The 20059-nt window shown below is 42.3% G+C and overlaps 2 protein-coding genes across 2 annotated transcripts; both read left to right on the forward strand.

Annotated features, from left to right (window-relative positions):
- Nucleotides 1-2265: 2265 nt before the first annotated feature.
- gpt2 (glutamic pyruvate transaminase (alanine aminotransferase) 2) lies at nucleotides 2266-14837 on the forward strand. Its single transcript, XM_053616658.1, has 11 exons — nucleotides 2266-3060; nucleotides 5591-5680; nucleotides 7469-7577; nucleotides 8933-9066; nucleotides 9838-10081; nucleotides 10471-10550; nucleotides 10637-10773; nucleotides 11696-11870; nucleotides 11956-12111; nucleotides 12288-12400; nucleotides 13169-14837. The coding sequence occupies exons 1-11, from the start codon at nucleotides 2767-2769 to the stop codon at nucleotides 13290-13292; spliced, it is 1656 nt and encodes a 551-aa protein (XP_053472633.1). The 5' UTR covers nucleotides 2266-2766; the 3' UTR covers nucleotides 13293-14837.
- Nucleotides 14838-15360: 523 nt separating this feature from the next.
- On the forward strand, nucleotides 15361-19351 carry cdca9 (cell division cycle associated 9). Its single transcript, XM_053616661.1, has 10 exons — nucleotides 15361-16030; nucleotides 16120-16251; nucleotides 16341-16381; nucleotides 16500-16551; nucleotides 17166-17236; nucleotides 17329-17378; nucleotides 17976-18062; nucleotides 18155-18227; nucleotides 18348-18434; nucleotides 18726-19351. The coding sequence occupies exons 1-10, from the start codon at nucleotides 15913-15915 to the stop codon at nucleotides 18774-18776; spliced, it is 762 nt and encodes a 253-aa protein (XP_053472636.1). The 5' UTR covers nucleotides 15361-15912; the 3' UTR covers nucleotides 18777-19351.
- Nucleotides 19352-20059: the final 708 nt, after the last annotated feature.

Below are 20059 nucleotides of genomic sequence, written 5' to 3' on the forward strand. Positions count from 1 at the left end.
TTATGTGGAATATTATTTACAGATAAAGCTCAATTTTAAAACCCCTGTTTTGGTGAGAGTGAGTGTCTTTGTTTCTCCTGCTCAAATGATAAATATCTGCAGCTCTGCATTTCCTCCCCTTCTGCCACAAATCTGCCATCACCATTCAGACAAAGGCATCTTTAAAAAGTTCTGCTTGTCTCTGATGGACGTTTTTCCCCCCTGAGGAAAAGTGATCAATCCACATGGTGTGTGTGTGTGTGTGTGTGTGTGTGTGTTTCAAAGCCAAGAAAGGAAATGTAAAGGTTTTTTTAAGATTACAAAATCAAGTTTTTGTTTACGAGAGAAAAAAAATGACTCGGTTGTTATGCGATATCAGTCACCAACACAGAGCAGATGAATTTCTAAAAGCAAAATAATAATAGTAATAATAATAAATACATATTGTGAATAAATAGAATGATTAATTATTGGACTCACAGTTTAAGCATTGTTTTAATATCCTTTACTGCATTGATTTCGTGATCTGATTTGTCCACCAGATAGCAGTGTTTCAATTTATTCAATTTGTTTATTTATTTATTTTTAAAATTCATTTTATTTATTCATTACTATGACAAAAATCACCATACATGGTTTTTAAAAAGCTGAACTTGACTGATTATTTTAATTCAGGGAAGAAAAAAACAAAACACAGAGCTGTTATACTTTCACAATCATTAACAATCATTTTCTTAAAATCTTATCGTGTTGCTTTTATGTTTAATTTTTTTGTTGCCGATTAGTCTAATTCAAGACATAATTCAAAGTCACTTTCTTTACATTTCTAAGCTTTCTTTGCTTGCGTATTGTATTTTATTAATGTACTGTTTCTATGTTATTACTCAATTAGTTTGTGTTTTATCAGACTTTATCATGTCACTAACTTTTTTCTTTTAATATTTGTTGACATTTTATACTTTTTAATTTTTGTTGACATTTTTGTACTTTTTAATATTCGACTACACCTGAGAATTCTATTTCAACGGGCTACAAGTTTCAATAAAATATATACGTCAAAGCTACATGCTTAAATTCTACTGTATTTCTTCATTTCAGTGAATTTATGGTCATCAGTCAATTTAAAATTTCTTGTTTAAAGTATCATAAAATATGATTTAGTCAGACAGTCTCAGATATCTGACCCTCAACATCCCATAGAGATTCAAATTCTAAACGTGTTATAGGCCTAACTCCTTTTTTCATGTCAGTGATTTGTGTATTTTGCACAATCTGTAAAATCCCCTCATACACATGTCATTACTATTACCCTATTACACATGCTCTGATCCTTCTCTCACCATGAATATTATTATTTTTTAAATTTTCTTTGACCATGGGTATTAAAAACCAAATGAACTTCGAGACATATAGACAGCAATAAACATTCTCATGCAACTCATATTTTGGCACTGTATTTATTTAATCATTCCAGATGAGACTCACTCATAGGAAATTTGGTGAAGTTCTGCGCCACGTGTCAGTAACACTCAATAGAAACGGAATGACAGTCAGTGCAGGACATTAAACTGGACAGCAGGTGGCAGTACAAAGTCATTTCGGTGGAAATGGTCCCGCCTTCCTTGCGCTGATTGGCTATTCCGTTTCACGAGCAGGCCTGCAATTGGACAGTTGAAACGACTTTCCCGTTGCCGTAGTAATTATAATACTATAGCAAACTCCACGTCGTGTGATCCATTTTAACATTTTAAAAGTTGACAAAACAAAATGGCGTCCTGTTGTTGGCTTTTTTTAAAGCATATAATACTGTAAATGATAAACCTTTAAAAGTTAATCAGTTTCCGGCTGATTTCCAGACTATTCTGACAAAATGTTTGCTTTGTTATATTAAATATTAACATGTGTTGTTGAAAAATTTTAAACTGGAACAGAATACTGATAATTAAACTATCGCATGTTCAATTTTGTGGTTATCTTAGCTATAATTTCAGTTGTAAATTTACTAACAATTATTTTTTTCTTGTTCTTTACGAGTCTGTAGTGTATATACAAAAAGGAATAATAAAGCAATAATAATGATATATTTTTCAGCAGGGAAGAAGAATGTGCTGCATGTTTGTTTTGATGCAACACTGCTGTATTAGTTCGGCATTTATTCGACTTGTATTTCTATTTAGTCCGGTGAAATTTGATGTAAGATATTCAGGACCACGTGCTTGTTTAAGGTGGTACATATTATTTCCTATAATAAAGCAAATAAAGCATAAATAAAAGAACACTATTAAAGGGGGGGGGGAATACTTCAGCATGTTCGTTTTCTTTTGTGTGAGGAGGCGGGGTGTTCCTAGCCAATCACAGAGCAGAGGGCGAGGCTTTTGACTGCTGACGTACGCGATAAACAACATCCTTTCCGGGATTTGTAGTTTATTAGATATTACATCTTACCAGTCCAGATCGGGAGCGGACTACAATTCCCATCAGTAAGGACACACGCTTTACCGGCTGATGAAAGAGTGTAGACTCGCGGGTTTGGATCTGAAATGCGGCTGAGGATCTGAAAACCGCGTTAATTTATCACGGTTACTTTAAAAATAAGAAATAAAAAAAAAACTCTAGAGAATAAAACGGTTTTGAGTTTAAAGGGAAAAAGGGTCGGTTTGTTGGGTGTGAGGCATTGTAAATTGGTTAATATTTCCACTGCGGATCGTTATTTGAAGAGGAGGAACCGGCTCCATCCAGATATTTCATTTTGAAGGTTCTACCAGGGGACATCGGTATAGAATTATAATGTACAGATTGCAGCTTCTCGCAAACCGGGGGTTGATCTCCGGAGCTGTGGATCAGTGTGCGGTGTTAAGGCGCGCGCCTGAGAAATGGCGGTGCTCGGTGTGGAGGTGCGGGTTGGCGCGGTACAGCACCGCCGAGGCGACCGCAGCATCAGCAGCAGCTCTGGGGAAGACCAAGCCGAGAGAGAAGATATTGAGCATGGAGAACCTGAACCCGCAGGTGAAGGCCGTGGAGTACGCGGTGAGAGGACCAATCGTCATTAAAGCCGCCGAGATCGAGAGAATAATACAGCAGGTGAGGCGCGCGCCTGCACTTCCGGTTTACCTGGGGTCTCTTACCCCCCCCCTCTCTACCCTTATAATAAAAAGCTGTAAGTGTTGGGTGGGTGACTGTTACGTCAGAAAATCCGTCTGTCTGTCTGTCTGTCTGTCTGTCTGTCAGCGCGGTTCATTTGTCTGGTTTACCTATACTATCATACCTGTGCGCGTGAGTTACCTGCGTCTGCTCTGCACGTACGTATGCATATAGTCGCCCTCTTGGAGCTGATGTATAAATAAATGCATAAACAGAGCCGGGTTGTTAGACGTTCCAGATCACATCCAGATGACTATTAATATCTTTGTTTTGACAGTCTGTGTACAAACCGAGCAAACTGTGCCATAACAGCAAGGCGCCATAAAAGGAACTTCTTTCACTTCATTTTGTCCTGGGGGTGTGCAAACTTTTGCACAGCACAAGTATTCGTGCCCGTCCAAAGTTTCTGAATATCCGTTCTAGATATTTTCATTAACCTTGGGCTCTAAAATGGCCTATAATAAGAAAATCTAAGTCGTAAAAATAAACAAATGAAGAAATCTCGTTTAGGGTACATATAAATGGACCGGAATTAGATTGTAAGATTAGTAAATCACACTTTTATGTAGTTTAAAATCCTATTAGGATCTCCGAGATTAGCCTGTTAATCTTCGTTTAAAATACACAGATTTGGGTTTGTACGTGGAACTTGTTTAATTTAACGTATTCTTTTCTTATTCGATCGCCATTTGGTGCGACTTAGCTTTATTAGTGACCTCAGTAATGATTAAATGTGAATAAAACAACTTTTGTGTTGGTGAAATTGTGCCTTATTAACACGCGTTCGAGCTCAGCATGAGAACAAAGCAACGGGTAAAACTCACTGTCCCGGCGAGGCCTCTTACTGTCAGCTCGACTCTCTGGGGCGTAGTTTGGTCCGACTCCAGTACAACCTAATATGCGGATATATTTTTAGCCCTCGACTGGAACAGGTGTTTTTTCCGAAGGCCTCGATGAAATCCTGACCCTCTCAGGACGTCAGCGTTTCCAGCGTAAACACTTCATCGGCACAAATGGTCAGCGGTGATGCTTTCTCATGCCCTGGATGTGATGACGATGATCACACGGCGTGACAGAAGAGCCATCTTGAACGCTGACACGACATAATGACTGAGGATTGCTAGCATGATGAACGAGGGATTCTTAATCTAGCGACAGACACACCGCTAGATTAAGAATCCCTCATTCATTCCGACTTCATTCACAGGTCTGAGATGACGTGTTTTTTATATATATATATATATGTCACTGAAAGACCTTTCTTTTGACTAAAATTTGAATTAGGGCTGGGCGATATGGCAAAAATATCATATCACGGTACTCGAGGACATTTCTACGCTACACGACGCGCATCACGATGTATAATTTAACTAACAAACTGTCCGCAAAACATTAAACCGACTTGGGCGCCCATCCTTCAGTACCATTTTAATTTGTAATGATTAAAAACAAACAAATGCGTCACCGTACCAGCGATATCTCAGAGAAGTGTATGGCGTAATTATTCATCACGATATCGTTATTATATCGATATATCGCCCAGCCCTAATCTGAATGTTTCCGAACTCACACGTAAAACGACGTGTGCAGCCGAGGGCAAAAGTTTACACACCCTTATCCACTTTGAAGGTTAATAAGAAATGTCACGTATAGCAACGAGACCGATGCCGCGTGTTAAAAAGCGTCCCTGAAGAAATTATCGAGGCTGAGAAGCTCGTGGCAGAACGTCTTTTTTTTTTTTTTTTTTTTTTTTTTTACAAAAATTGTGTTGTTTTTATTCCCCCCCATTTTATTTTGGATTATTGTGTTGCAGCAAACATCTACATTTCCTTTCTAACAAATTGTATCTCCCCATGTCGCTGTCTCTCTCTCTCTCTCTTTTTTTTTTTTTTTTTTTAATTTGATTTATTTATTAAAAAGAGAAATATTTTTGCATTCAAAGGCCATGGGGAATGCAAACTTTTGCACTTTGCACTGTACATCACTCCTTTTTAAAAACGTAACCAGTTTCCTGTGTTTATTTTACAGTTTCTTCTTCTCCGAACCGCCCGAACGTAGCTGCATTACGGTGTAACGTCTTCCAAAAGGTGTACCGAAGACGTACGATAAACAAATGACTTCATTTTGTTATTCATTTTTAACAAATAATTCTTGCTGAAGCCACCGCGGTGGAAGATCAATCCGGTATCGAGTTCTGGAGATGCCTCCGAGAGCCAATGAAATGCTTTAAATCACACTGAAAGGCTTTTAGAAATCGTCGATTCTGCTTCCATTTCTTCGAGAAACCCGTAGACGCTTTTTCTCGTGCATGTTTTTCCACTTAATGCATGTGTGTGCGGGATTTGGTGTTGAAAGTAAAAGCTTTTAAACAGTTTCTGTTTGGGTGTAGCTTGTAATTTGGGTGTGGTGTAATGGTAATGAGTTAAAATCTCTCTAAATGAGTTCTGATCTCTCCGTCTGACTCGAGCAGGGGGGGAAGAAGCCCTTCACCGAGGTCATCAAAGCCAACATCGGAGATGCCCACGCTATGGGACAGCAACCGATCACGTTCCTGAGACAGGTGAGCTCGGGTGAAGGCGTGTAAAACACGTAACCGTGCTTGGATGAACGGTGTCGCTGGGTAAATCTCAGTGTGCTCCGAGGGAGGCTCGATGACGTGGCAGTGGGAGAAGGGAAGCTCGGTTGTCGACACGTGATCGCTCTGTGAGTACTGTTTTTTCGTCACGTCCCGTACGGCTCTCGTGAAAAGTTCCAGGACAGCCGAGCGGCAGCCGGAACGCGTCCGAGCCGGACTCGGAGGACGCGAGAGATGCGGAAGGGAAAGTTGTTGCGTCCAAACGGCGTGGACCGAGACGGAATGTTTTGAGATCTTTGAAAACACGGACGAGCGTTCAATAATTCCAACAAAAATTTCAATAATTAGTCCCACAGATTCTAAGTTGAATGTTTGGTAAAGTTACATAAATGTAATTCCCGTAGGGTTCCTAATATTAATAACGGATCCTTTAAGAGGCAAATCAGTCCCCCAGGCGCCCCGGATGAGAGGATTACCCGTTACCTCGTGGGTAAAATTCAGCAACTCGAGAGTAAACAAAGACAGACTCGGTTAATATCTTTTAATCTTTCGGCTGAGCCAGTTTATCTTTTAATCTTTCAGCCAGAATGACAAATTAAACGCGTGCCCTGAAATGTAAACGTACGAAAAAATACGTTTAGTCGACTCGTCGTCTGACGTGCAGCGTTGGGCTCGATCAGAAAGTCTTCAGTTGTGAACAATCCTAATATTGAGTATGAATCACTACAGTAGCTGTATGACAATAACCAGTTTTGGCTGAAGCCCAGGCTGTAGTTTCAGCGTTGACCGTGAATATGTCTGTAGGACGGTGTAAATCTCCGTGACCCGTCCTGGTCCTGTCGTCAGCGTTATTTTTTACTGAAGCAGCAAGCGGGTGACCTGGAAGTAAATATATCATACAGGCTGAGATCAGATCGAGCCCGAGTCATGTGTCTCGTGTGCCTCGGCCTCGCGTCACGTCTCGCTTCGTAGCGCACGAGGAGTCCGAGAATGATCATTTAATGTTTTTTCAGCACGTGTTGACCAAAGTGCTTCGCAAGCCAAGGACCTAACGATACGAAATAAATGATATAATTAAACACGCTGAGTACAGTCAAAAGCGAGAGAGAAGAGGTACGTCTTCAAATAAGATTTAAAAGCATTTATAACCTGTGCAGTTGAGGGAAAGCAGCATTTCCCCGTCGTATGAAAAGCAGTTCCGCAGCGTGACTGTTTGTTGCCAGAACAGAGTGTGTGCGGTGAGCCGAGGACGAGCTCCTTTTAAACCTGCGTGATCACCGTGTTTAGGGTCATTAGGGTGTTTTGTACACCGGTTGTTTTCCTTAAAGCTCTCGGTCTGTGATCCGAAGACAAGATTCATGACTCAGCGTTTCCAAAACGTCCCTGTTGGCCTGCTAAGCAGTCATGCGGCAGTATTATTCCACCCTCTCGTACGCCTGTACTGAAAATCCATCTTTCTTTTTCTCTGCTCGGGATGTTAACCGTCCGCTGTAAATTGGTATCGGCCCTCGCACCAGTCTGAGGATCCGGATTAGTGCAGAACGTGTAAAAGTGAGACGGAGGCGGATCTGTATAAACGACGAAGTAGCCGTCTTTCGGTTGCTTGATCCAGATACACATACTACTACGCTATTAAACATAAAGTAAAAGATGTTTTGACCTTGTTTTTTTTTCTTCTTGTAATGTAATGATAATCCACAACATGACTGAATGGTTTCCACTTTCACCAGAACAGCAGTTGATGAAAACCTTTCAACTGCTGTGTGTCTTCAGGTGGTGGCGCTCTGCACGTTCCCCGAGCTCATGGACAGCCCGAGTTTCCCCGAGGACGCAAAGTGGAGAGCACGCCGCATCCTGCAGGGCTGCGGGGGACAAAGCGTGGGTGTGTGTGTGTGTGTGGGTGTGTGTGTGTGTGTGAGAGAGAGAGAGAGAGAGAGAGAGCAAGTGAGAGAACCAGACTGAAAGAAGGAGAAAAACAGATACACGGAGGGTGGGAGAAAGACTTATGTTCAGTGGGGTAGACAGACAGACAGACAGACAGACAGGCAGACGGTTTTGCAGTAGGATAGAGAGAGAGACGTGGACAGACAGACGGTTTTGCAGTAGGATAGAGAGAGAGAGACGTGGACAGACAGACAGACGGTTTTGCAGTAGGATAGAGAGAGAGACGTGGACAGACAGACAGACGGTTTTGCAGTAGGATAGAGAGAGAGACGTGGACAGACAGACGGTTTTGCAGTAGGATAGAGAGAGAGACGTGGACAGACGGACGGTTTTGCAGTAGGATAGAGAGAGAGACGTGGACAGACAGACAGACGGTTTTGCAGTAGGATAGAGAGAGAGACGTGGACAGACAGACGGTTTTGCAGTAGGATAGAGAGAGAGACGTGGACAGACGGACGGTTTTGCAGTAGGATAGAGAGAGAGACGTGGACAGACAGACGGACGGTTTTGCAGTAGGATAGAGAGAGAGACGTGGACAGACAGACGGTTTTGCAGTAGGATAGAGAGAGAGACGTGGACAGACAGACGGACGGTTTTGCAGTAGGATAGAGAGAGAGACGTGGACAGACAGACGGACGGTTTTGCAGTAGGATAGAGAGAGACGTGGACAGACAGACGGACGGTTTTGCAGTAGGATAGAGAGAGAGACGTGGACAGACAGACGGACGGTTTTGCAGTAGGATAGAGAGAGACGTGGACAGACAGACAGACGGTTTTGCAGTAGGATAGAGAGAGAGACGTGGACAGACAGACGGACGGTTTTGCAGTAGGATAGAGAGAGAGACGTGGACAGACAGACGGACGGTTTTGCAGTAGGATAGAGAGAGAGACGTGGACAGACAGACGGACGGTTTTGCAGTAGGATAGAGAGAGAGACGTGGACAGACAGACCGATTGTTTGTTGACGAACAGAAAGGAAGAAAAAAAATCACTACACAGACTGAGAGTGTAACACAACGAGGCAAAGAGAAGGACCGGAGGTGAAGAGTGATATTTTATGTGCCACTGTAAAAAAAACAAAACAGAATAATACTTACCCACAATGCTCCATTGTTTGAAAAGTGTGGCGTTTATTCCAGTCAGCGGATCAGTGGGATGATGTACGTAGTGCTGTAAACCACACAGAGCAGGAAGTAAACACCGAGCTGGACTGACGACGCAGTAGTTTTGCAGCACTAAGTGATTTATGTGTGTGTGTGTGTGTGTGTGTGAATATTTTTGGTTGTGTCTCAGGAGCGTACAGCGCCAGTGACGGGGTTCAGTGTATCCGGGAGGACATCGCAGCCTACGTCGAGCAGAGAGATCAGGGAGTACCAGCTAACCGGGACAACGTCTTCCTCACCACCGGGGCCAGCGATGGCATCATGGTACGATCCGCAAACCGACTACGAGCTCGGGGAACGTGCGTTCAACTTTTGGACGTCACACACTAACGACTAGGATTCACACAAGCTCACACCAAAAAAAAAAACCTTCCGTTTCAGTGTAAAAAAACTAGCACGTGTGCAGTAACGCTCGCTGCGACGCATTTAGTGATGAGAGCGGGCAGACGGGTAACGGCTAGTGTCCTTGAATATTGAATATATTTCCGCAGTGTACACACAGGTACCGTGCTTTCTGTGTACACTGCGTGCCTCGCCCTTCAGAGCAAACCTGGGGAAACCACGTCCGATGAGCGGGATGCGTGTTAATTAGCTAGAAAAATGACAAAACACGCTATTCATGTTTTAGTTTGTATTGAATGCTTTCCAAACAAATGTAAATTCCAATGGCCCAGAGCATAGGAGTGGAACTAAAAACTGGATAAAGATCATATCAGGATGGGAACATGTGCAACATGCAGGGATGATGATTATTATTATTATTATTATTATTATTATTATGCAGCAAGAACAATAGATCAGTTGTACTTTAGCTTTATTTATGTTTGAAGCGTGTCTATTGTAACTACATGATGAATCAGCTACATATAATAGTCACTGGTGTGTGTGTGTGTGTGTGTATATATAATGTGTGTGTGTGTGGAGGTAATTAAGGAGAGCGTAATACACACGTGTGATGTATAATGGTACGTCTGGGAAAGGTTCAGGTCACGAAGTACCGAAACGCTGATGTGTCGATCCGTGTTTGTTCCTCAGACCGTTCTGAAGCTGCTGGTGTCAGGTGAAGGTCGGAACCGTACGGGGGTGATGATCCCCATCCCTCAGTACCCGCTTTACTCGGCCGCCATCGCCGAGCTGGGCGCCGTGCAGATCAATTACTACCTGGACGAGGACAACTGCTGGGCGCTGGACGTCAACGAGCTCCACAGGGCGTACCAGGCCGCGAAACAGCACTGCCAGCCCCGAGTGCTCTGCATCATCAACCCCGGAAACCCCACCGGTGGGACAATCCGTTCTTTTAACGACGGAGCGTTTGAATTGCAGACAGGGTTGATATGCACGTCCTTTCTGCTCGGGGAGTTCGGATTCGATTAGTACACGTTACAGGCAGTATGACCGAAGCTCACAGATAGTTTAGCCCTAGAAACGGTTCAGTTCTGGAAAGGTGAACGAGTTTCTCTATCTGATTGGTATTCCTCGGCGTAAATGACCTGCTCGGACGCGTTAGGAGCTGGTAAAGGTCTCTCTGTGCTGGACGTGTAGCAGGTTTAAATGACCGCGAATGAGATTTGACTAAATGAAACAGTTCGGTTGCGTTTTGCCTTTTTCGTACTGAGTGTTCTGTCTGTTTCTCCACCCCCCCACCCCCCTGCCTCGCTGCCTAAACAGGTCAGGTCCAGAGCAAGAAGTGTATCGAGGACGTCCTGCACTTCGCCTACGAGGAAAACCTCTTTGTTATGGCCGATGAGGTAATGATGTAACGCCAATAGGACATCGTGCTTCTTCGCACTTGACGTTAAGCCGGAACACTCAGAGCTGAATTTCTACCCTGCAGGTGTATCAGGACAACGTGTACGCTCCCGACTGCCAGTTCCACTCGTTTAAGAAGGTGCTGTACGAAATGGGGCCGGAGTACTTTAACAGCGTGGAGCTGGCCTCCTTCCACTCCACCTCCAAAGGTTACACGGGAGAGTAAGTACGTCCGTCTGAGTCAGCGCCGCTCTGAAATTCCACCCAGACTTAAACGCTCACACGACGACATCATCGTCCTGCGGGCAGATTTATGCCGCGACTGAAATACACGTTCGACACGCCAAACAGGAAGTGCACTGACCAGGACTTCGCGTGCGGTACGGTGGATTTTAACTTGTATGCGCTACGCAGGACGACACGACGTGCAAGGAACACACGTAACGGCTTGGCTAACACGACCTGAGCATAGCTGTTGAGTTGTGTAGTCATATGGATACGGATACGAAAAAAAAACCCCAAAAGGCTCAGTTGTTATTCGCTAAAGAGGCCAAGTGAGGTGATAATGCTGTGAAAATGCTGACAGGCTGGAAAGGCATGGCTGTAGTCCACATATTGCTCTCTTCCTGTTATTATCACAGGTTTATATAAACGCGCACGTTCCAGCACGCCGTCGTTTGACGTGGACGCTCCGTGGAAACGGATTCAAGACGTGTCTAAGTTTTCAGTACTTAACATCCATGGAAGGAGTCTCCAGCGTCAGTGCTTTGCGTAACACTCCGAGTTAAAGCCGTAACTTTATGTTTTCCGACGTCTTCAGGACGGCGGCGTTTAAAATTAAAATACGTCCTAGTCTTACGGTTTCTAGTTATAGGATGGTGTAAAAGGCTAAAAGAGTCCACAGTAAATGCTGAGAAGAGCCGGCTGTTAGGAAGGGGGGGTCAAGGTATATCGCAATAACCGAAGACGTTTCTACGATACACGATATACATTGCGGAATAAAAAATAACCCCAAACGAGCTGAAGATTCCCGGGAAACACACGCTTCTCTTGTAGTAAATGTTGTGTAACTGCAGTAAAATCGAGTGCTTCGATTCTGACCAGGTGCTCGAGATGATCTCTGACTCCGAGCTGTGTTCCTCAGGTGTGGCTTCAGAGGAGGCTTTATGGAGATCGTTAACCTGGACCCGGAGGTCAGGGCCCAGCTGGTGAAGCTGCTCTCGGTCAGATTGTGCCCTCCCGTGGCCGGACAGGCTGCCATGGACGTGATCGTGAATCCTCCTCGACCGGACGAGCCGTCCTTCGTGCGATTCCACGAGGTTTGCAGTAGCCTCGTAGCGTTCGCGTCCCTCCTCACTTTGGAATGTTTAATTCTCCGTTAAATCCCATATGTATGCGTTTCAGGAAAAAGCAGCAGTGCTGGGAGCTTTAGCAGACAAAGCGAAATTAACGGAGCAGATCCTCAACACGGTGCCCGGGATCAAGTGTAATCCCGTGCAGGGCGCCATGTACGCGTTCCCTCAGGTTTTCATCCCTCCGAAAGCAGTGGAAGAAGCGAAGGTCCGTCCTGAACCTTGGCATTCAGCTCTGACTTTTGTTTTTGTTTGTTTTTTTTAAGTAAAAAAGCGGTGTATCATGGCGTGTAAAGCAGCATATAGAAAAGGACAGGCGCGTTATGATGAAACGCAGCGCCTGTTCACCCGCGCTACGAGTGACCGATTTCCCTCCGTGTGCAGGCTTTGGGAATGCAGCCGGACATGCTGTACTGCCTGCGGCTCCTCGAGGAAACGGGAATCTGCGTGGTGCCTGGCAGCGGCTTCGGGCAGCGCGAGGGCACGTACCATTTCAGGTAATCTTACTTCCTGATCTCCCAGTGCTCCTCGGTCCAAGGCGCCTTTTTTCCCCCCATCCTAAATTCCTAAACTCGTGCCTGCTTTGTATATTTATTTATTTATTTATTTACTAGTAAGGCAGCTGTATTTATTCATTAATAGATGCGTAGAAAGAATGTCGATTCTTGTTGTTACGAGTGTTTACGACATGTCCGTATTTACCGACATGTGGCACTGGAAGCACGTATTACCCACAATGCATCGCCAGAGGTTTAACACTGTGAAACGGCTGCGAGTGGTGAATTTGATTAGACTAACCCACTAATTACTCATCTTGATTACAGGTATTCGCCGTCTACAGGATAGGATACAAAAACATGACCGCTGCTGATGGTGCAGGTCGTTTGATACTCGATTAATAAACGTCGCACGTGGTTTAATTTCGTGTTCTGCTGAATCAGGATGTTCGGTGTCCGGGATTGGACTACGTACAGAACTCCTAACGGCACTCTGTGTCTACGTATTTATCATAACCGGTGTGTGAAGAGTTTAAAAAGGGCTTTCTTCACCTGGGAGATGATGGCAGGTTTTTATACTATGCAAAACATTTCATATGAGTGTATTATCCTACGCCGGGAAGGCTGGCGTTAGATTCGCTTGTGCTGAAATTGTCAAGAAGACGTGCCTTGTTCTTGCGCAGTCTGTCGGAGGAACCGCGTTGATCAGATTCTGTACCGCGTTCCTCTCAAGTTTCACTTCATTCCTGCTTCTGTGTTCGGTTTCAGAATGACCATCTTGCCATCTCCAGAGAAGCTGAAAGTGCTCCTGGAGAAGCTGCGAGATTTCCACATCGGGTTTCTGAACCAGTACTCGGACCTACAGGAGCCTCAGTGCAGAGTCCCAGCATGAGCTGCTGACCGCGGGACGCGTCTGAAATGTTACCTGACGCACCAAACACACGTAGCGGTAGTGTTGAGTAACATCTGATGGACATAAAGTCCCCATAATCTGCTTTAAATACACCCCGCCCCCCCCCCCAAAAAAAAAAACAAAACAAAAACATTTTCCCAAGGATCAAAAAGAAAAGGTGTTTCATAATCCACGTGCCTTTGTGCTACTGTAAAATAATTCAGAATGGGATGAAGTCCGTCTAGTTTAGTTAGGAAAGCTCTGACGCTAAAGCATGAGATGATGAATTTCTATTATAGGATGTGAACGAGAGCATAGTCTGATTTCTCCGTATTCACAACGTGACTCATCTTCACTATTAAACACGCGTTTTTACATCACAAAAATTAGGTTTGTTCACGTCATGTCAATATCAATGTATTTCTTAGTCTCTCCTTCACGGTACACAAAGCCCCTCCGGTTATATCCCTTAGAAACGAAAATACTGTGTGGCCTTAAAACATGTACGTAATTCTGACTTCACAATCACGTCATCAAAACCAACGGCCGGGTCCGCTCGCAAACCGGCATTACGTTACGCTAACGTCTGAGCTAGCGATTACCTCGTGTAAACTAGCTTTCCAGCAGCCGTACTAGTTACCATCCAGCTAGAGAACACAAACTACTACACGGTGCGACTGGAACTCGTACCCGTAGCGGTTAGCTACAACAGGCTATTACAATTAAAAGAAAGGTTTCGATTTTCTTATTTTCAGGTTCCTATTGTAAATAGTTTCTGATTTATTATTATTATTTTTATTAATAAGGGATGTGAAGAGAGGGGCTCCGTCATGAACTTTGCTCTGTTTTAAAAAGACTTTTGCACGTCCTGGAAAAACCGCTCCCTGCAGCATGGAAGTAACGCACACTGGGACCGTGGCGACGTAGTTTCCCAAACGCACATTTTCATCATGTTTGAAGTATTTTATTTCTAAATGTTTCTAATGTTTCAAAGCTAACTAGAGAAAGGGGCGTCTCTACCTACCTGTTTTTATTTTATTATTATTTTACGGGGTTTTTTTTTTTTTCTCTTTAGTAAAAATCCAAATTTTGCACATTTTAAACGCACAGTTTGATTTCTAATAATCTGATTGTTACATTTTGCGTATCAGATATAGAGACTTGCCAAACCTTTTATCACTGTTTACAAAATGATCATTATACGTTTCCAAATGTGATGTAATTTGAAGGATCTATGATATCGACATGTTTTACTGACTATCTGCACGTGTCTAATCTCAAAGATTGGACTACTACATTATCTTCACTTCACTTCACTTCACTTCACTGAGATTGCCTTTTATTTTTGGACGTCCATGTCCTGGAGTTCAAATCAACCAAGGCGAATCAGTTTTGTATGAATTTATTTTTATTATTATTTATTCCCCCCCCTTCAATTTTTACACTCATTGCTTCATTAACATCTAATTTGACTAATTTCATGTAGATACTAATGAATCTTCATGCCAAACTAAAGCTGTCATTAAAATGAAGACTGTTAAATTACCATGTTGTGGCTTTTTTTTTTCCTCTTTATTTAATTCTCGTTAGAGCAAGTTTCTACCTTTTTAACGAATTAGTAGAATTGCTTCCAAAATGTAAGAACTTTTCAAAACTTCAGGAGGCCATAATGATCGCAGCAAGCAGCCAAAACAGAATGAGGTTCTTCGTCACACGTGATTTGATATGAACATGCTTGGGGAAATAAGACGGCAGTGCACCAGTATGTCTGTCGAGCATAGCGGTAGTCTTTATCCACACACTGTATACGCTCAGAAATGGGATGTATTTTAGATCATTTAATCAGAAATGTCGTCTATTACCGAATATGTATTTAACAAAGCAGTAAAGTTGAACTTTTTGGGGAAAAGAGTATTCGGAATCCTTAAAACACTAGTCTGAGCGACCCCAAAACCTCCATGCAAGTGTTTGGTTGGGTATGGGGAGGGGGGTTCTCTAGGAGAACAATTAAAGGTTCTGTGAAGAACCTATGACGCACCACGGCCTTTCTCTTTGGAAATACTTCCAAGTAGGAAGGTCTTGATTTCTATCCATCCATCCATCCATCTCCTTTTCAGGGTCACGGGAGAACCTGGAGCCTATCCCAGGGAGTATCGGGCACAAGGCGGGGTACACCCTGGACAGGGTGCCAATGGTCTTGATTTCATTCAAACAATTAGACATTTACACACATTCCCAACCATGGTCTTGTACATTTGAGTGTTTTCCTGACACACACACACACACACACTTTAACTCAGGAAGAGCAGTTAGCTGATAAGTTTGATCAGGCATGTTGGGAGCAAGACACTGAGTTCTCCAGGGTCACCAGTTGGGAACCAGTCTTCTAAATCACCTGAGAAATAGATTAACAATCTTATCTGTAGTGCACAAATACTGGAAATACTGAGGCATTTAAGATTTAGGCCCCTGACCCCCCATTAAAAAAAAACAAACAAACAAACCTAAATTAGCTTGCAGTTGATGAGGTCTGATTGTTGCTGCACCTGTTGTTAATCACATTCACTAATGATGAGTTTAAAGCCAGGTTCAGTGGTGAGGGGTGAGTTCGTGTGAGAACATGGCAGCCAGAAGAACTCGTAAAGGAAGCCAAAGTTCTGAAGCTGTCCAGAGAGACCAAGCAGCTGATAAACTCAGGAAAAGGAAAGAGCTGTTCATTCAGCAGTTTGAGAAAGAAGGTTGATTTCCGCCCACAGTACTATTAATATTGTGTTTCCTATCAACAAATCCCTGTGGGTTATGACCCTGAATGTCTGTTTTGTAACAGCACAGGAACGCATAAATGAAATGGAGGCCAAGTTGGACAAATTATTAGCAACACTGGACCGAGCAGTGAAAATCGAGATGATGAAACTGCCTCAGTCTCTTCATACCACGTTGATGAAAGATATATTGAGTGGTAGGCTTACATTAATTAAATAACATTATTTTTTCTGTACATAAAATGTATACACTTTAAGTCTTTTAGTTAACATGGCTGTATTCCAGCGCAGGAAACATCTGTTGGAGAAGTTACAATGGTGATCGGGGTGAGTTTGTGTGAAATGTCGCCCTCTTATGGTCAGTTGGTAGAACTGCACTTTTGTCTTCCCCCCCCATTCTGTGTATATTTTAATCTTTTGATATATTTCGTATATTTTCTCGCAGTCTGTGTCTCCGGAGATTAGCAAGCCCCTCAGCAGAAAGCCCAGCAAAAAAGGTGATCTGGTGTATTAAAAACCTCGTCACAAGACCTTTTCTATTTATTCAGTAGTCAGTGAGGAGTGTTTGCCAACATGATGTTAGCAAAATGGCAAACCTGCATTAAATGAATACTTTAAAAAAAAAAAAAAAAAAAAAAAAAAAAAAAAAAAAAAAATCTAGAAACTAAGACGCAATTGGTCTGGTTCATTAGTGCTGTTTGTGCCATTAAAAGCAACATTATGCTGCTTATTTGCTTTGTTTTTGGTGTCAAACTATAAATCATGTTTTAAAGGAGACAATCAAAAGTTAAATGTTAATCCCAGCTCTCCCGTGCTGAATTTATGGCCTTGTTGGACATTGTGATGGGGAACTAGTGTTCTCCCAATTTGGTGGAAGCTTAAGGAGAAGGCTAGGTTTTTATTTAAGCTTTTAAATATGCACGATGACCCCTACAGCACAGAAATGATCTCCTTTTTTTTTGTTTGCATAAACCTGAAATTCCTCATGGAAGCACCTCCACAAAGAGCTTTGTTCAGGTTCAAAATGTCTAAATGCAGAAATGTCACGTGTCGGTTGTAATAACTCAGTTTTCTGACCCTGTACGTGTCCCTCTGCATGCTGCCCTTTAAGGTAAGGCGAGCACGCCAATGGCAGCAGCACAAAGATCAACAGGTCAGGTGAAGACGGACGACGATAACAAGGTACGAATCCTTCACGTGGCGTGCACGTGGATTCATATTTATTTTATTCTCATAATCTGCTAACGTAACATTTTATGTGTTTTATAATGCAGAGAAAGCCCAGGAAGAAAATGCAGCCCAGTAACAGCACTGGGAATCTGAGGTAGACTCCACTATGTTGGTCTTACACCAAATGTAGTCTTGGATAATTTCCCAGAAGACACTTGTGTACTATAAGTATTGCTCAAAGACAAGTTCGGACACGAGTCTGTTCATATGTATCCCTGTATCAGTCAGTCTAATACATAAAGTGGTGTATAGCCATCCATCCATCCATCTTCTATACCGTTTCATCCTTTTCAGGGTCACGGAAGTGGTGTAGAAAATATCCTATTTACACCATCAAGTCTAATCAAGGGTTTGGAAAACAAAGATATAATGATGTGGCACTGAAGTCAGATCACTGGGAACACCTACAGATTATTATTATTATTACTTTAAACTTCTTATTTTACTTCTGTCAAGTGGCTACAACAGTTTTTCACCCATGGATGCAGTATCTTGGGGGTTTTTATCGTTAAAGAACTGATTCATGTGCACTTTAAATAAAGTTTACTCGTCACTGGTATACACTTAACATTAGAACTGCAGCATTGAATAAAATTAGGGTTAATTACTGTATAAAACCTAATTATTGTTCAAATGGGTTCTTTTGGGAATTGATATCTTAAAGCGTGTAAAATGCTGGCTTTATTTTCAGATGCGTCTCAACAGTCGGTGCCAAAAGAACTCAAGGCCGCGTGCTGAAGCTGAGCGACCAAGCTCTTCGGCTAGGTGGTAATATGAAGTAAGGATTAAATATGGAACGGCACAGGATGGAGGTCTTCTGAAGTAAAAGCTCAGCTCCTGAATGGGTTCCTTTCTTTCTTTCTTCTACAGACTACCGAGTCGGTCACTCAGTGACGATCTCTCAGGACTCGCTACAGCCACCATCACCACCTCGCTCGGAGAGGTAAGCGTACTCTAAAGGAGAGGTTAGCGTACTCTAAAGGAGAGGTTAGCGTACTCTAAAGGAGAGGTTTGGCTTCGAGAAGTCGTAGTTACTAAAATGTCTGGCTTGCTTTCCTGTCAGACTTTGTTTCTGTCGGAGGAGAACAAGGATGAAGTCAAACTTGAACTTCTGGATGAGATGGCTTTATGCCAGATGCAAAAGATTAAGGTGAGGGACGTGGGAACGCTGTGGTTATGTACCGGTGCATCACAGAAAATTAGAATTTTTTTTTTTTTTTCTGTAATTTAATTCAAAATGTGGAACTTTTTCATATTCTAGATTCATCAATACAGTGAATTTTAAACTTTTTTTTTTTGTTTACATCTTTAGAATATATGAAAGTTGCACTTTTTAAAAATTAAAGTACAGGGAAATTTTTCCATGATATTCTAATTTTGAGTTGCACTTGTACATTTATTTATTTATTTATTTATTTATTCTAAAATTGTTTGCTTGCAGGAGCTGATGGAATATCTGTGCAACAAAGTCAAGCTGAGCAATACTCACTGACGGCTTAAAACTGAATTTGTTTTAATGGTTTAATATTCTAATATAATAAATATATATACTTTTTTCCTGGAGTACTACCTTTTTTTTTGTGCACTGCAGCACAAATGCATCTTACTGAAAAGCAAAAAATAAGTTAAATGGGGGGGGTGTTTTTTAAGGATCTCAGGGGCTATGTTGAATTTCCTCACGACGTAGAGCTTCAACTGACACGTTAACCACTTAATCTTTTTAAAGATCTCTCAGTGGTGTAAATCATCTTTAAATAAATGGAAGTGTGAGGTAAGGGGAATAAAGTTAAGACGTGCTGTTGTAGAGAAACCGGTCCCTACACCAGAACACGTCTGGACTGCATTTTCTCACGTGTATTACGGTATGCAGCGTCGTGACACTTAAGATCTACACAAAATTACGACCATGTACTTAGTCTGAGTAATTACAGTGATTGCCACTAATATTGGCACCCTTGGTAAATATGAGCAAAGAAGGCTGTGAAATTTATTTATTCAAGCTTTTCGGTCTTTCTTAAAAACTCGTATTTGTCTCTCATAGATATCACACAATTGCAAACACTCTTATTTTTAAAAAAAAAAAAAAAAAAAAAAAAAAAAGTTAAATAGATGTGCAACAATTACTGGCACCCTTTTTTAGTCAATACTGTTACCTCCCTTTGCCAAGATAACAGCCGAGTCTTCTAGAACGCCTGTAATAACCTGCTGAAATAATACTCCTGATTCTTTTTGACATAGTTGAGAAACTGAAACGGTAAAGAAAATGAAAGTAAACTTCCTCTTGTTCCACACATCCATATGCATAACAGCAGAAATGAGGTATGGTGCTTGGCCAGCTTCAGCTCCACCTTATCTTGCAGAACCAGAAGAGATTTACATCGTCCCTTATAGAGGACATTTATCATTATTTTAACCCCAGGCCAAGCATGAAGAGTTACCAGATGCCTTTATTTAAAAATATGCTCATCTACTTGTATTTGCCTTTTCATCTGACTCTGTCCATTAGTTATCACATCCTACCATTCTTTTCTTACTCATGAGGGTCTTTAGGGTAAACTTCAAAGAATATATATATATTTTAAAGTAAGTCTTATCAGCCACTGTCTCAATCTATTCATTAATATCTACACGACTACAGACCTCCCACTCTGTACATTCCAGTCATTATCCCCCACTTCCTGAGGCTTCTCCCTTTCAAGGAACATCTGATAAACAGGGTGGAGAGACTACACTGAGGGGAGAAGAGATGAAATAAGTGTTTTACAGTTCCATAAT

Source organism: Ictalurus furcatus, chromosome 27 (genome assembly GCF_023375685.1).
Source record: "Ictalurus furcatus strain D&B chromosome 27, Billie_1.0, whole genome shotgun sequence".
In the NCBI taxonomy this organism is placed as follows: domain Eukaryota; kingdom Metazoa; phylum Chordata; class Actinopteri; order Siluriformes; family Ictaluridae; genus Ictalurus; species Ictalurus furcatus.

Bases quoted from the DNA above. Each gene is read 5' to 3' on its own strand.
- gpt2 (XM_053616658.1), top strand. From the start codon at position 2,767: ATGTACAGATTGCAGCTTCTCGCAAACCGGGGGTTGATCTCCGGAGCT. The intron at 3,061-5,590 runs GTGAGGCGCGCG...TGACTCGAGCAG, and splicing joins TCGAGAGAATAATACAGCAG to GGGGGGAAGAAGCCCTTCAC. The intron at 10,774-11,695 runs GTAAGTACGTCC...TGTGTTCCTCAG, and splicing joins TCCAAAGGTTACACGGGAGA to GTGTGGCTTCAGAGGAGGCT.
- cdca9 (XM_053616661.1), top strand. From the start codon at position 15,913: ATGGCAGCCAGAAGAACTCGTAAAGGAAGCCAAAGTTCTGAAGCTGTC. The intron at 18,063-18,154 runs GTAAGGATTAAA...TTTCTTCTACAG, and splicing joins CGGCTAGGTGGTAATATGAA to ACTACCGAGTCGGTCACTCA. The intron at 18,228-18,347 runs GTAAGCGTACTC...CTTTCCTGTCAG, and splicing joins TCACCACCTCGCTCGGAGAG to ACTTTGTTTCTGTCGGAGGA.